This window comes from Marmota flaviventris, chromosome 1, assembly GCF_047511675.1.
Source record: "Marmota flaviventris isolate mMarFla1 chromosome 1, mMarFla1.hap1, whole genome shotgun sequence".
In the NCBI taxonomy this organism is placed as follows: Eukaryota; Metazoa; Chordata; class Mammalia; order Rodentia; family Sciuridae; genus Marmota; species Marmota flaviventris.
Genome location: NC_092498.1, coordinates 138,846,019 through 138,862,279, shown reverse-complemented (window position 1 = coordinate 138,862,279; position 16,261 = coordinate 138,846,019). Strand labels below are relative to the sequence as shown.

The window sequence follows — 16,261 nt, the reverse complement described above, 5'->3', positions numbered from 1 at the left end:
TCCCAACCTTTCACCTTCAGTCTATGTATGTCTTTTCCTATCAAATGCATCTCCTGTAGGCAGCATATTGTTGGGTCTTGTTTTGTGATCCATTCTACTAGCCTGTGTCTCTTAATTGGTGAGTTTAAGCCATTAACATTTAGGGTTATTATTGAGATATGGGTTGTTCTTCCAGCCATATTTGTTTATTTATGTTACTAAACATGGTTTGTTTTCCTCTTTGATTATTTTTCCCCCCTTTACTGTACTACCTTCCACTGTTGGTTTTCATTGTTATTTTCCATTTCCTCTTCCTGTAATGTTTTGCCGAGGATGTTTTGAAGAGATGGTTTTCTAGTTGCAAATTCTTTTAACTTTTGTTTATCGTGGAAGGTTTTAATTTCATCTTTCATCCTGAAGCTTAATTTCGCTGGATGCACAATTCTTGGTTGGAACCCATTTTCTTTCAGTGTTTGAAATATGTTATTCCAGGATCTTCTAGCTTTCAGAGTCTGTGTTGAAAGATCAGCTGTTATCCTGATTGGTTTACCCCTAAATGTAATCTGCTTCCTTTCTCTTGTAGCTTTTAAAATTCTCTCCTTATTTTGTATGTTGGGCATCTTCATTATAATGTGTCTAGGTGTGGGTCTCTTATGATTTTGCACATTCGGCGTCCTGTAGGCTTCTAGGATTTGGGATTCTGTCTCATTCTTCAAGTCTGGGAAGTTTTCTCATATTATTTCATTGAATAGATTGCTCATTCCTTTGGTTTGGACCTTTATACTTCCTGTATCCCAATGACTCTTAAGTTTGGTCTCTTTATGTTATCCCATATTTCTTGGATGTTCTGCTCATGGTTTCTTAACTGTCTTGCTGAGCTGTCTATATTCTTTTCAAGTTGAAATACTTTGTCTTCATTGTCTGATGTTCTATCTTCTAAGTGTTCTACTCTGCTGGTAGTATTCTCAATTGAGTTTTTAAGTTGGTTTATTGCTTCCTGCATTTCTAGGATTTCTGTTTGTTTTTTTATAACCTCTATCTCCCTGTATAGTTGATCTTTTGCTTCTTGGATTTGTTTATGTAATTCATTGTCGAAGTGATCTTTCATTGTCTGATTTTGCTGTTTAATGTCTTCCTTGATACTCCAGATCATTTGACGCATGTATATCCTGAATTCTTTATCTGACATTCCATCTGCTGCAGCTGTTACCTCTTCTAAAGTTGAGTTGACCTGCATTGCTTGTGGTCCTTTCTTTCCTTGTCTTTTCATACTGTTCGCGTTTCTTTCTGCTTGGTGAAACTGTTGTGTTATTGAAATTTTCCCCCTATATATTTATATTGCTCTTGTATAGTTGAAAAGTCTTGCTGCAGTCCGGCTGCAGCAAAATAACGGGGGGGGGGGGGGGGTGACGAACAACTTGTGTACGTTGATACAGCAGGAGTGGAAGCCATTTATTGCAGGACAGGTGCAGTATTTATACATTCCACACAGCTTATCTAATTAGCATAAACTAGATACATCAGTCAACCAATAAGGAATCTCCACACTTAATGGCTCCCTGGTGTTACTTCACAAACCACTCCCTCTGGCATTTTGCCAGGCGCCATCCAGACTTTTTAACAGACTCTAACAAAGTCTCCCTTGCAGGGGCGGGTGGCGGCTGTGCTCCTCCTCCAATTGGGGTGATCTGTCTACCACGCCGACGGGCCGCTGGGCCTGTGTTGCCAGTCGGTCGCAGGTCTGCCTACCTTGCAGGGGCGGGCGGCGGCTCTGCTCTGCCCCTCCTCCAATTGGTGTGACGTGTCTACCACGCCCGCGGACCGCTGGGCCTGTTCCGGGTGCGGGAGGCGGCTCTGCTCTGCCCCTACTCCAATTGGGGTGACGTGACTACCATGCCGGCGGGTCGCTGGGCCTGTTCCGGGCGCGGGCGGCGGCTCTGCTCTGCCCCTACTGTCTACTGTCTTTCTTGTTTCCATCCTTCTTCCCATTCCCTCATTGTCCTTTGTCTAATCCGATGAAGTTTTATTTCTCTCCCCATCCCTGTCCCCGCTTATTGTGAGTTAACATTCACATATCAGAGAGAACATTCAGCCTCTGGTTTTTTGGGGATTGGCTTATTTCTCTTAGCATGTTCCATCCATTTATTGGTAAATGCTATAATTTCATTCTTTATGGCTGAGTAGTATTCATTGTGTGTATACATACCATGAGTTCCTGGTTTTGGATAGTTCTTTTTTTTTTTTTTTTCCCTCTCCTTTGTTAAATTGGGAATCAGGAGGATTCTACCTCTGTGCCCCTGAAGTACATCCACAGCCCTTTTTTATTTTGAGACTAGATCTCTCAAAATTGCCCAGACTGGCCTTGAACTTGTGACTCTCAGCCTTCTGAATAGCTGGGATTAGAGGGCTGCCACCATCATACCTAGGAGTTTTCACGTGCTTCTGATCCAGTTCTGTTCTGTTTTGTTTTGTTTGATTTATTTGTCACTCATGATTTGCATGGTTAATAGTAAGGAGATTAATAAGTTAACCATGATTTGTGAAGACTTTTTTATTTTGGGGGGTACTAGGGATTGAACTCAACATCTACAGCCATATTTTATATTTCTATTTGGAGACAGGGTCTCACTGAGTTGCTTAGAAACTCACTCTTGGCGGAGACTGGTTTCAAACTCACCATCCTCTTGCCTCAGGCTCCCAAACCTCTGGGGTTATAGTTGTGTGCCACTGTGCCCAACGGTTTGTAAAGACTTCACAGACAGGATAGTTTACTTTGTATTAAGTTCCTTGAATTGAAACGATTAAAATGAATTTGTTTGTAACCTTATGGTGTGCTTAAAGAAGCCCTTGTCCTTATTTTAACTTCATTTTTTTTAAGTTTTATTTTTTGGAGATCTTGCTGGGTGTTTTAACTTTTTAATATGGAAAATTTCAAATAAACGAAAGTAGAATAGCATAATAATCCCATTGTAACCATTATTTACCTTTAGCGATTATTAATACATGGCTAATTTTATTTTGTCCATACCTTACCCCACATTATTTCAGAGCATATCTTTCATTTCATTGGTAAAGAAGTTGCATTAAATAAAGTGTTGTTTTTGTTTTTTTTTTTTGCGTTATTTGTTTTTTGGGTACTGGAGATTGAGCTCAGAGGCATTTGACCACTGAGCTGCCACTGAGCCACATCCCCAGCCCTATTTTGTATTTTATTTAGACATGGTCTTACTGAGTTGCTTAGCACATCGCTTTCTACTGAGACTGGTTTTGAACTCATAATCCTACTGCTTCAGCCTCCTGAGCCACTGGGATTATAGGCATGTGCCACCACACCTGGCCTTAAATAAAGTTTTTATTGTTTTTTTAAATAATTTTCTATGAAATCATACATTTTTTTTCATAACATACTATGAAAGAATATATTGCACATAAAATACTAGTAAATTTGATACATAATGAATACTCATGAATTTACCCCTCAATTTAAGAAATAAAGAACTATTGATATTAGATAGGCTTTCTGTGATGTTACTCATTAATCTCAGTTCCCCCATGAGGTACTTGATACCTTGAACCGTTTTTATTCATTTCCCACCTTGCTCTCTCCCTCTCTCATTCCTTCCTCCCTTCTTTTCTTCATACAAAGCAAGTGCTCTACCACTGAGCTACATCCTAGCCCTCTTACTTTTCTTTAAATAATCACCACATTTCTTTTCCTAACTAATAATACATTATTACTTGATTTTGAACTTTATGTAAATTGTTTATACAGTATACTCTATGATTTGCATTTTTCCTCTAATATCCAAGTGGTTGTGCTCAATTCATTTTTGTTGCCAGATAATATTTCACTGGGGGACTCTGGGCAAGTAATTGTTATGCCATATGTCGAATGTCATCATTTTCTAACGATACTGGCAGTTTGTGATTCTCTCACAACCTTTTCAACACTTGGTTTATTTTGTTTTCTTTCTTTGTTTCTTCTAGGGATTAACCTAGGGCCTTACGCATGCATACTACCCAAGCTAATATCTGGTATTCTTTTTTTTAGGTGGTGCTGGAAATTGAACCCAGGGGTACTACTCTGTGGTGGAGTTACATCCCCAGCACTACCCCATCCCACCCCCCAATTTTAAAAATTGTTTTTAAGTCGTAGATGGACATAATACTTTATTTTATGTGGTACTGAGACTTGAACTCAGTGCCTTACACATGCTAGGCTAGCACTCTGCCACTGGACTACAGCCTCGGCCCAGCCCTTTTTATTTTTTATTTTGAGATAGAATCTTGCTAAGTTGCAAAGCTTGGCCTTGAATTTGGTGATCTTCCTGTCTCAGCCTCCTGAGTTGACAGGAATATAGGTGTGTACTACTATGCTTGGTGGAATGCTTAGTGTTCTTAACTTTTAAACCTACTGGACATAAAATGTTATTTTATGGTTTAATTTTGTTTTTAGTTCTTACAAAGGATAAAACTTGATATAAAAGGTAAAATAAAACAGTTTTATAAAAGGTTAAAGTTGAAGTATTATATCTGATTATTTAGATGTTATATTGATTCAGGTATATTGATTCTCCTCTAGTGTTTTTAAAAAATAATTTATTATAGGCACATTGGCGCACAGTAATCCCAGTAACTTCCAAGTCTGAGGCAGGAGAATTGCAAATTTGAGGCCAGCTCAGGAACTTAGCAAGACTCTCTGCAACTTAGTTAGACCCTGTCTCAAAATATAAAATAAAAGGACTGGGAATGTAGCTCAGTGACAAAGCACCCCCAGTTCAATCCTCAGTACCTAAACCAAAAAAAAAAAATAATCCATTTCACAAATGTTGGTGGTGGTTTCTCTGTGCCAGGTATTGTATCAGTATGAGTCAAAAATGAAGACAACTCTTTTCTGCCTGGATATTCCTCAAAATTCATAATGGGAAATGGATCATTAGGATGTATACTGCATTGTGTATTACTAAATGCTGTAATAGAATTATTTATTGGATTCTAAGATGGCAGAGAGATACACTGATGCAGTTGGACTGGAGAAGCAGAGACGGTGTTCAGGGAAGGTCTTGCAGAGAAAATTACATCTGAATTGGGTGTTGGATCATGCTCACTAAGCATAAAAGAAGGGAGAATCTATGTGGAGGCAAGAATATGAAGGCATGGAGTTATGATACATCATAGGGAGTCTAGTGGAATTATAGTTTGATGTATCTAGATGATAAACTCCTGGGAAAAAGGGAGGAGAGAGAGAGGCCAGGTCCTGGAGGGTCTGTAAATACTGTAAATGTGATGAGGCTTGATTTAATCCATGTTTCATCCTAACAAGTAGCAAGGGAATAGTAATGACCAGGTAAGGCAAAGCAGATATCTCTTTCATTAATGATAGGTGATATCTCTTTTCACCAAATAAAAGACAAATTAAAATGCTTTTAGGGTTTAATTTATTGGAGTATGACTAAGTCTCATTTTTTTTTTTTTTTAATCTTAGCGGAGTTGGTTACAAAACTTTATGAGGCAGCTGTGAAGAAAGTCCCCAACAGTGAGGAGTATCACTCTCATCTCTTCATGGCTTATGCCAGAGTGGGTGAATACAAGAAAATGCAACAGGTAACTTATCTCCCAAACCTACTGGGCTAAGGGATTTACTATTAAAGGTAAAAGTCTCTTTAATGTGATTTAACTGCTATGAGTGAGAGTGTGTGTGTGTAATTGAATTCATATATTTGTGTGTGGAGATGAACAGTTATTATTACAAGTTCTTTAAATGTTTTATTTGGGACAGAACTGGTTTTTCTTTTGTGGCTTAATGGTATGTTTTGTTTGGTTTTGGTAAGTCTGGGTCAAAGTGTCCCACTGGTTAGATTCCTGTTAAATTTTCAGAAAATGGGCAGAAATCCCAGAGCAAAAAGTGAACAGTCTACAGAAACTTTAAAAGTTTATATCTGATTTGTAAATTTAATTTGTTTCTGGCCTGTGGAGATGTTTTAAACCAACAGGGGAATATGCCTCATTTTCTGGAACAGTGCTTTTTTGTTTTGTTATTTGTCTGCCTGCAATGATGTATTTACCAATTATTGTATTTTAGGTGTTCTTTGTATATATTTGAAGGAACCTCATTTGGACATGTTTGAACTAGTGTGTTGGTAAAGCTGATGTCCCAGAAAAATGAAACCTGCTCATTAAGTTAGGAATCAAATTAGTGTTTTTGTTTTTTTTCCCAGTACTGGGAATTGAATTCAGGGGCTCTCTACTGTTGAACTACATCCCCAACCTTTTTTTTTTGAGACTCAATTCATTAAGTTGCTGAGACTGACTTTGAACCTGATATCCGCCTGCCTTATCCTCCCAAGTAGCTGGAACTACAAGCCTGTGTTTCTAGAGCCAGCTTAAGCTAGTGAATAAATTATATATATATATATTTTTTTTTTTTTGAGGGGCACTAAATTTTCAAAAAAAATTTTTTTGGTAGTTGTAGATGGACAGAATGACTTTATTTGTTTGTTTTTATGTGGTGCTGAGGATCAAACCCAGTGCCTCACGCATACTTGGCAGGCACTCTGCTGCTGAGCTACAACCCCAGCCCCAAGCTAGTAAATTTTTTAATTTTTATTTATTTATTTTTGGATAGTGGGGATTGAACTCAGGGGCACTTGACCACTGAGCCACATTACCAGTTCTATTTTGTATTTTATTTAGAGACAGAGTCTCACTGAGTTGCTTAGCTTTTGCAGAGGCTGGCTTTGAACTCCGGATCCTGTCTCAGCCTCTTGAGCTGCTGGGATTACAGGCGTGCATCACTGTGCCTGACCCCAAGCTAGTATATTTTTAAGGATTGCTTTTTTATAGCTGATCCTTGTGGTTCATGCCTATAATCCCAGTGGCTCAGGAGTCTGAGCAGGAGAATTGCAAGTTCAAAGCCAGCCTCCTCAATTTAAATAAAGTATAAAAAAGGACTGGGGAGGCTACAGTTGTAGCTCAGTGATAGAGCGCTTGCCTAGGATATGTGAGTCACTGGGTTCTTTCCTCATCACCACATAAATAAATAAAATAAAGGTATAAAAAAAAATTACATTTAAAAAAATGACTCATTTAGGGGCTGGGGTTGTGGCTCAGTGGTAGAGTGCTCACCTAGCATGCACGGGGCACCGGCTTAGATCCTCAGCACCACATAAATGTAAAATAAAAGATATTGTGTACACCTAAAACTAAAAAAATTAAATTTTTTTTTTTTAAATGACTCATTTAAAAAAGGGGTAGGGTACTGGGGATGTGTATCTGTGGTTAAGTGCCCCTGGGTAAAATCCTTGGCCCAACAAAAAAGAATTGCTTTTTTTGTGGATACAATGCCTTCTGAAAGCAAAGCTTTTTAAATTTTATATTATTATTTACCTGAAATAACAAACTATAATAATTGCTAAAACGGGTAGGGTGAAGGATACCATGTTATTATAAATACTTACTCCTTAAAATCAATATTTACATTCCTTCATTCAGGTTTCAAATTAGAAGAATTTCTTTTTTGTCCAAATGTAATTTCTTTAAAAAATTTATCATAATTTATTGATCTTTTCAAGAAAAGTATTCAGAGATTGTCATTTTATTTTAATGTAAAATAAAAAAATTGGCATTACAAACATCTATACATATAAATTCTTTTTTTTAATATTTAGTTTTTATTTATAGGTGGACCCAATATCTTTATTTTTATATGGTGCTGAGGATCGAACCCAGTGCCTCACACATGCAAGGCGAGTGCTCTACCTCTGAGCCACAACCCCAGTCTGATACATATAAATTCTTAATGACATCTCTACTTCTAGGCAGGAAAAAAGTGTGTGTGTGTGTGTGTGAGTGAGATATAATTTTGGTACCGGGGATATAACCCAGGTTACTTCTGAGCCATACCCCCGCCCCCAGCCCTTTTTATTTTTTATTGAGACAGGCTCTCATTAAATTGCTTAGGGCCCTGTCAAGTTGCTGAGGCTGATCTTAAATTTGTGATCCTCTGAGCCTCCTGAGCTGTTGCAATTATAGGTGTGCACCACCATGCCTAGCTGGAAATGTGTGGGTGTGGGTGTTTGTAATATTTTTTTAGTTGTAGATGGACATAATACCTTTATTTTATTTGTTTTTATTTTTATGTGGTGCTAGGGATCGAACCCAGTGCCTCACGCATGGTAGGCAAGTGCTCTATCACTGAGTCACAACCCTGGCCTTGGAAATATATTTTAAACAAAGTTTCTTAAGAGTATGTGCCAAAATGTTACCAGGGTATAAAGCTATGGTTGCTTTCATCTTGATTTATATTTTTTTAAAAAAACGTGTTAATTTTATGACCCAATAGAATACACATGTACTGTGTATATACACACATTCATGAAAATGATGAGTTCATACAATAATGATATTCATGTAAATTTTGGTTAAAGGAAAAGAAATCCATATTGCTTTAACATAGAGCTAGGTTTCATTTTTGTATAGCTTAGCTTGACATGTTGCCAGGAGTATATACATTCTTTGTTTTTGGAGATACTGCTTTAGTGTGGTTTAACAAGTTAAGTTGTTTAATATAGTTTAACCATATATTGCTTTTGCATTATTCCATTCTGATATATTGGAAGAATGAAGTAGTCTAATTTTCTTTTATTTATTTATTTTTTGTTCTGCTTGGATAAATCCTTGTTCATGCTAGGCAAGTGCTCTATACTGAGCCACATCCCCAGCCTGGAATGTGTAATTTTCATACTACCTTTGTTGTTTAAAAGGTAGTTTAAAATTCTTTAACACCACCCCCCGCCCACATACACATGTTTATTTTGAATGTGACATGTCAGTCAAAGGTAATAGGTATTTTACAAATTTAATGTCATGTTTCATGAGAGTGAAGGCTTTTGTTTGTTTTGTTCAATGCTGAATCCCCATTGCCTAGAGTAGCATCAGCATAATATCTGGAGGTTGGAGGAAAGGAAGCCAGGGAATCAGAAAATTTACTCCAAATCATATGCTTGACAGGTAATATTTAAAATCACCGTTAATGAAGAGTTGTTGTTCATTCATTTGTACCTTAATTAGACTTTCCTTTTCCTGTAAATGATATTCCTGTTCTGAGTCACCAACTTAGAGCCATGTTTCAAAACTTGTCTATCATCAAAATTTTCTGTATCAGCAGATCTTCTGCAAGTCTGCAAGATGACAGGGTATGGACCTGAAAGTTTTGTTTTATTTTATATTAAATTTTTATAGTAATTTCTGATATTCTGCAGTCTTTTTTCTTTAGGAATGTCGTCATAAAAATGTTTCCTTTTCCCAGATAAGTAAAATGGACTTTCTAACACTTTCCATTCTTTACCTCCAGAGTATGTGTACCCTGTTAGGCACCTCAAATCATCCCAGGTGCTTTATCTTATCCTGTATATTCATTCCGTCTGCACATCATCTTGATTCTGCCTCTACAGTGCTTTTAGTTTTTTTTTATTTGATCTACTTCATCCTGGTTTAGCGCCTCATCCGCTCTTCTTTCCTTTCTTCCTATTTTGTCTCTTTACTGTACTGCTGACATACTCTTCCTTGAGGAATGTAGTTTTGTATTTATCATTTCCCTACTCCATGGAGGCTCCTTTTTGAAATCTTTACAACAAAGGTAACTCTACCTCTCAACCCTTTCCCCTACTCTCAGATAAAGACTGCTTATTGATATACATTTATAATTCAAATTTTGTGTTTGCTTGGTTGTTACTAGAACTACACTGAATTGCATTTGGTGAAATATCACTCATGATGTAAAAATTCACCTTTGTGATTACCTCTGTTGCTGTAGCCACCAGGTTACTAGATGTCCTTTGATTTTCTTCCTGTTTTCCTTCTTTCTTTCCATCCATTTTGGGGCTCTAACCCAGGGCCTCCTGCATTCTAGGCAAGTACTCTAACCATCTTGACTTACTTTCTTTAATGTTTTGGGTTTTTTTCAGACTAATTTTTTCCCTACTCATATTTGACATACCCATTTAACTATTCATATATACTTGAATATTTATCCTTACCCCCAATCTAGGAAAGACATTCTGTTTGACTTTCATGGTCCATATGGAGGAGTGCTACTTGAGAGAGGCTTTTTAAAAAAAAACAGGTTTTAAAAATAGCTTCTTTTATTTTTTTTTAAAGTAATATGTGCATTAAAGGAAAAATAGAAACACAAGCAAAGAACAAAGTTATCCACTCATAAGCAGCTTATTTGGATGCATCCCCACAGGTTATATGTATACATACACAACATTCCATTTTGTGTGAATGAGATTGTAGTGTGTGTGTATCATGCTTTCCCACACATCATATTTACCAATTGAAATCCCAAAGCTACATGAGTATTTTTGATAACCAAGAATACACCACACCAGCTGGGCCCTATAGTTTACGCCTGTAATCCCAGGAGCTGGGGAGGCTGAGGCAGGAGGATTGGGGGGGTTCAAAGCCAGCCTCAGCAACAGCAAGGCACTAAGCAACTCATTGAGATCCTGTCGCTAAATAAAATACAAAATAGGGCTGGGCATGTGATTCATGGTTCAGTTTCCCCTGAGTTCAATTTCCTGTACTCCCTGAAAAAGAATATGCTACACCAAATCAATCTGTTAAAAAAGTTGTAATCCTTTCTTGGGATCAACACATTTTTCCTTAAAGAAGAGGAAAGGAAATAAACCTTACATTTTCTGGAAACACCTAGCATGATGTTTTTGGTTTTTTGTTTATTTTTATTTTTTTGTAGTGGGGATTGAACCCAGGGGCTTTACCACTAATATACATTCCAAGTCATTTTGTTAAAATTTTTATTTTGGGTCAGGATCTTGCTAAATTGCTCAGCCTGGCTTTGAACTTGTAATTCACCTGCCTCAGCCTTCTAAGTTGCTGGAATTACAGGCAAGTACCACCTTGCCCCGCTCCTAGCATAGCGTTTAGTATATGACAATTTTACGAATTTTATTTATTTATTTTTGGGCACTGGGGATTGAACCCAGGGTATATTGTGTGCTAACAAGCACTCTACTACTGATTTATATCTCTAGCCCTGTTTATTTTATTTTGAGACACTAAGTTGCCCAAGGCTATCTTTCAACTATCAGTCCTCCTGCTTCAGCTTCCCAAGTAGCTGGGATTATAGGCGTGTGACATTAATCTATCTATCTACCTATTCATTATCTTTATCTTATTTATTTATTTTTATGTGGTGCTGAGGATCGAACCCAGGGCCTCCCGTGTGCTAGGTGAGCACTCTATTGCTGAGCCACAATCCCAGCCCCATGACATTTATTTTTATCACTAAGTAAATTTTAGTTATTTGTATACTTTCTTCTTTTCCTAGGTGTGTTTTTTTTTTTTAATGGCAGTGCTGGGAATTGAACCCAGGGCTTTGTGCATGCTAAACCTTTGGGACAGAGACTCAAATCTTTGTATCTTTGGCAGGGATAGTTTCTTCTGCCTTATGGGGCTCCATGTAATTTTGGAAGTAGACTGATGATTGGTGAAAGTTTAAAAGATATAAAGTAGCAACTATGATAATTAGCTGATGGAGTTCTTAGCTTCAATTACTAGTTGGCTAATTATGGACAGATTTTTCAGTTATTTGAATAGATGTATTTCACTCTTTTGTGCTGTCCTTGCTTTGAAGTATTAGCATATTATACATTTCAGTGTGAAAGGATTAGCTCTTAATTAGTGATATATTGAAAGAATTTGAGTATTTTCCTAATAATTATTTTTTAAAGTTATGTCATAGTGATTTTTTTCTGATTTTTAAGTTCAAATATACTATCTGGTGTTTTTTGCTTATTTGTTTTACTATAACTGGCTAATGTGGTGTCTTCAGTAAAGACTGCTTATTGATATACATTTATAATTCAAATTTTGTGTTTGCTTGGTTGTTACTAGAACTACACTGAATTGCATTTGGTGAAATATCACTCATGATGTAAAAATTCACCTTTGTGATTACCTCTGTTGCTGTAGCCACCAGGTTACTAGGCACTTAAACCAACTGGGATTTTTAATTATGTTGCAGTTCCTTTGGGAAACTTCTTGCCACATATCTAGGTTATTAATGGTCTCCATATGATGTTTTCTGAATTAAGTATTTATGGCTCTCTGTCTTTCAGGCTGGCATGGCTCTGTATAAGATTGTCCCCAAAAACCCTTACTACTTTTGGTCTGTGATGAGCTTAATTATGCAAGTGAGTATGGCATTCAGAATGGAATTGAGGTTTGTCTTTAAAATCATCATATTAATGTGTCTTCTGAATTTCTTGGGTAATGAATTGCAGTGTGTGTATCAAACAAGGACTTTACGTATTGTCAGTTGACTTTTTTTTTTTTTAACCCCAGTAGTGGGGATTGAACCCAGAGGTGCTCTATCACAGATCTACATCACCAGTACTTTCATTTTACTTTTTATTTAAAGACAGGGCCTTATTAAGTTCTCAAGGCTGGACTAATTGCAATCTTCCTACCTCAGCCTCACAGGTAGCTGGGTTTACAGGCATGTGCCATTGTGCTGGCCTATCAGTTGACTTTTTAAGTTGGGGATTTGGTATTCTTTATGAGTTGGTATATTAGTTTATTTGTATGCAGCATGGTGTATTTCCTGAGGCTTTGATCCATTGCTGGCTTATTTGATCAAGTTAACTGGAAGTGTTTGGTATTTTAATCTGATGTTTATTTTAAAGACAATACTGTATGTTAGTGAGCAGGGCATTGAACTGGGTGGTCTTGCTTAAGCATTTCTCCTTTCTGAGCCTCAGTTTGCTCTTTTGCAGAATGGAGACAGTTATCTCCCAGAACTGATGTAAGGATCACAGTGAGATTTTTATGTAGGAAAGGGTAGGGAGGAAGGAGGTAAAATGTGGTGATTAAGAACAGATGTTCTGGGGTCAGACATGTCTGCCTTCAGATACATGTGGCTTTTACCACATGACTTATAGAGCTTTTAGGGGAATGTCTTAACCTTAGTTTCTTTATAATATTTACCTTGAAAAGTTGTTTGCAAGGGATGAGTTCTGAGCGGAATCTCCAACAATGTTAAAATTACTAATGTGTTAATTTTAATTATCAATTTAAATTAACTAATTAATAATAAAGTGCAGGAATAAGAGGAATTGGCATTTCTCTTAATATGTTAACATATTTTTTTAATATTTATTTTTTAGTTCTATTAAAATCTGTTTTATTTTTATGTGGTGCTGAGGATTGAACCCAGTGCCTCATACATGTTAGGTGAGTGCTCTACCTCTGAGCCACAATGCCAGCCCTGTTAACATCTTTAAATAAATAAATAAATACATGAGGGGGCTTAAGAAAAAAAAAAAAGATGTCCATAAAGCTTTCTTTTTCAAACACCTGATGATATCCTTGATCTTTACATATTTCTAGAGAAATGTATAAAAAACCTATTTATAAGTTATGTCATCATGGAAGTTCTGTATTTCAAGAATGCATGGGGTAGTGATTCTTTTTTTTTTTTTTTTTTTTTTTTTTGGTAGCTTTGGGAATCGAACCCAGTGGGGGTTCTACCTCTGAGTTACATCCTCTGCCCTTTTTATTTTTTATTTTGAGACACGTTCTCACTGAATTGCCTAGGCTGGTCTCAAACTTGGAATCCTCCTGCCTCAGCTGATTGAGTAGCTGGAATTACAGGAGGGGTACACCACACCACACCTGGTAGGATGATGAATGTTTAGTAAAGAAATCTCTTGTAAAGCCAACCACTTTATAATGTATAACTTTGACAGATTTAGATTAGGTCTAATATATGACATAGTGGATTGATAAGTGTGTGCCAGAATCACAGTAATGGTCTTCATGATAATATTAAATAGTTCAAGCAGAGAATTAGAATTCAATATGTATCTTCCCTCTTCTAGTCTATATCAGCACAGGATGAAAACCTCTCAAAAACGATGTTTCTGCCCCTTGCTGAGAGAATGGTAGAAAAAATGGTGAAAGAGGACAAGATAGAAGCTGAGGCTGAAGTGAGTGTTTTAAGCTCAACTCTTGTGATTCCATTATTTTGTACCACTATTTTGAATTGCAAAATTATGTACTGTTGTTTTGTTCCAACTGTATAGCTGCGTTTCCAGTCTTGTCATTTCTGTATATGTGAAGCTTTGGAAGCTCTCTGCTTAGGTTTAATGAACACTGAGCTGTCTCTAGCAAATATTTCAAGCTGAGATGTGTATGCATGGGGAAGACACTGTTGTCTGATTATTACTTTCTTTCGCAACACACTACTAAACCAGTCAGGGTCACTCCAGGAGAACTGGGCTAACACAAATTAATGACACAGACAGAAAAATACCTTTTTCTTTGGGTTCTGTGATGGCCCCTCTGACCCAGCTCCCACAAAGGAGGCAAGGCAGGAAAGAAAGAGGGGGCATGCCTCAAACCCAGGTTTTATTGGGGGAGGCTGTTCAAAAGAACATTCCATTCATATTAGGCAGAGGGGTAATGATACAAGGGGCAGCCCGCTTGCACTAGGTAATGCCCACTCCCAAAGCTGTGCTCTTCTGCTGAGTGGAAATGGGGATCTACTTTCCTCCCTGTCAGGGAAACCAGTCTCCACATTTTCATCACTCAAAGCTAAGGGATGCTCAGCTCCTGTGTGGCAGTTTCCAACAGCTTCATCTCATTATTTTCTATTATTTTAAAAACTTTCGTATGACTATCATTTATTGAAAAGTTTCAATGATTACACTTGTTTATTTCTTCTACAAGGTTGAACTTTATTACATGATCTTGGAACGACTGGGAAAGTATCAGGAAGCCTTGGATGTCATTAGAGGGAAATTAGGAGGTAACTATTAAAGTTTTCCCTTTTTTTAAAAATTTTTATTTTTAATTGTAGACAGACACAATACATTTATTATTATGTGGTGCTGAGGATTGAACCCAGTGCCTCACATGTGAGAGGCAAGTGCTCCACCACTGAGCTATAATCCCAGGCCCCTAGAGTATTTTTTCCTGTTAAGACAGGAAAATTGTTAATCGAATCCTCTATATGAAAAAAGTCCTTCCTCATACAGAAACAAAGATATGAAGATATAAAAGAATCATGTATGATTGTCACCTTGTTATATTTTGTACCAGGGATTAAACCCATGGGCACTTAACCACTGAGCTACATTCCCAGCTCTTTTTATTTTTTATTTTGAAACAAATTCTCACTGAGTGCTTAGGGCCTGCCTTGGTAAGCTCTGAGATTGGTCTCCAATTTGTGATCCTCTTGCCTCAACCTCTCAATATGTTGGGATTATAGTCAAGTGCCACCATGCCCAGCTAAACAACTGTCTTTTTTAGTTGTAGATGAACCCAATACCTTTATGTTATTTATTTTTATGTGGTTCTTAGGATTAAACCCAGCACCTCATGCATGCAAAGCAAGCACTCCCACTGAGCTACAACCCTAGCCCTAAATTATTTTTTGTGGGGGAGTTACCAGGGATTTAATTTAGGGGCACTTGACCACTGAGCTCAGCCCTATTTTGTATTTTATTTAGAAACAGGGTGTCACTGAGTTGCTTAGTGCCTCGCTTTTGCTGAGGCTGGCTTAGAACTCCCAATCCTCCTGCCTCAGCCTCCTGAGGTGCTTGGATATCAGATGTGTGCACCTAAACTACTTTTTTTTTTTTTTTTTTTGTGGTGCTGGGGATTGAACCCAGAGTCTTCTGCATGCAAGGCAAGCACTCTGCCGGCTGAGCTATATCCCTAGCCCCTGAACTACTTCTTTTTAAAATTAATTAATTAATTTATTTATTTATTACATTTGAATCAGACAGGATATAATTATATCCCATCTAAACTACTTTTTAATTGAAAATAATTTTTGGATTCAGAAAATTCAAGGAGTGTGGAAGATATCCTAGATCTAAACACCTACCCCAGAGTCTCTTTCATTTACTATTTCTTTATATCCTTCAAAAGGTACATGTTCCCCTCCATTTTATTTTTTGGTACTGGGGGTTAAACCCGGAGCCTCTGGTTGTAAGTAGAAATGAAAGCAGTTCACCAACTTTTGTAACTTTTAATTGCAGAGAAGCTGACAAGTGAGATTCAGAGTCGGGAAAATAAATGCATGGCTATGTATAAGAAGCTGAGCAGGTGGCCAGAGTGTAATGCCCTTTCCAGGCGCCTCTTACTAAAAAAGTGAGTAGATGCTGCTTTTTGTGCTATGAGACTACAGTGAGGCTTTAAGACTTCACTGTAGACACATTTTATTTGTGTATTTTGAGATTGCTGGGCATAGAAT

General features: G+C 37.3%; 1 protein-coding gene across 4 annotated transcripts in view; it reads left to right on the top strand.

The window, feature by feature from the left end:
• The window catches only part of Naa25 (N-alpha-acetyltransferase 25, NatB auxiliary subunit), a 76,090-nt gene that overhangs the window by 17,097 nt on the left and 42,732 nt on the right, over positions 1-16,261 (top strand). For 2 of the 4 annotated variants that reach the window (XM_027949109.3, XM_071616921.1), the window contains exons 4-8: positions 5,465-5,583; positions 12,120-12,194; positions 13,881-13,988; positions 14,731-14,809; positions 16,047-16,158. In XM_027949109.3, the coding sequence (XP_027804910.1) occupies positions 5,465-5,583; positions 12,120-12,194; positions 13,881-13,988; positions 14,731-14,809; positions 16,047-16,158 (493 nt within the window). Of the gene's footprint in view, positions 1-5,464; positions 5,584-10,583; positions 11,232-12,119; positions 12,195-13,880; positions 13,989-14,730; positions 14,810-16,046; positions 16,159-16,261 lie in introns of those variants that run through there. The other 2 variants (XM_071616928.1, XM_071616924.1) reach the window with 2 other exon arrangements.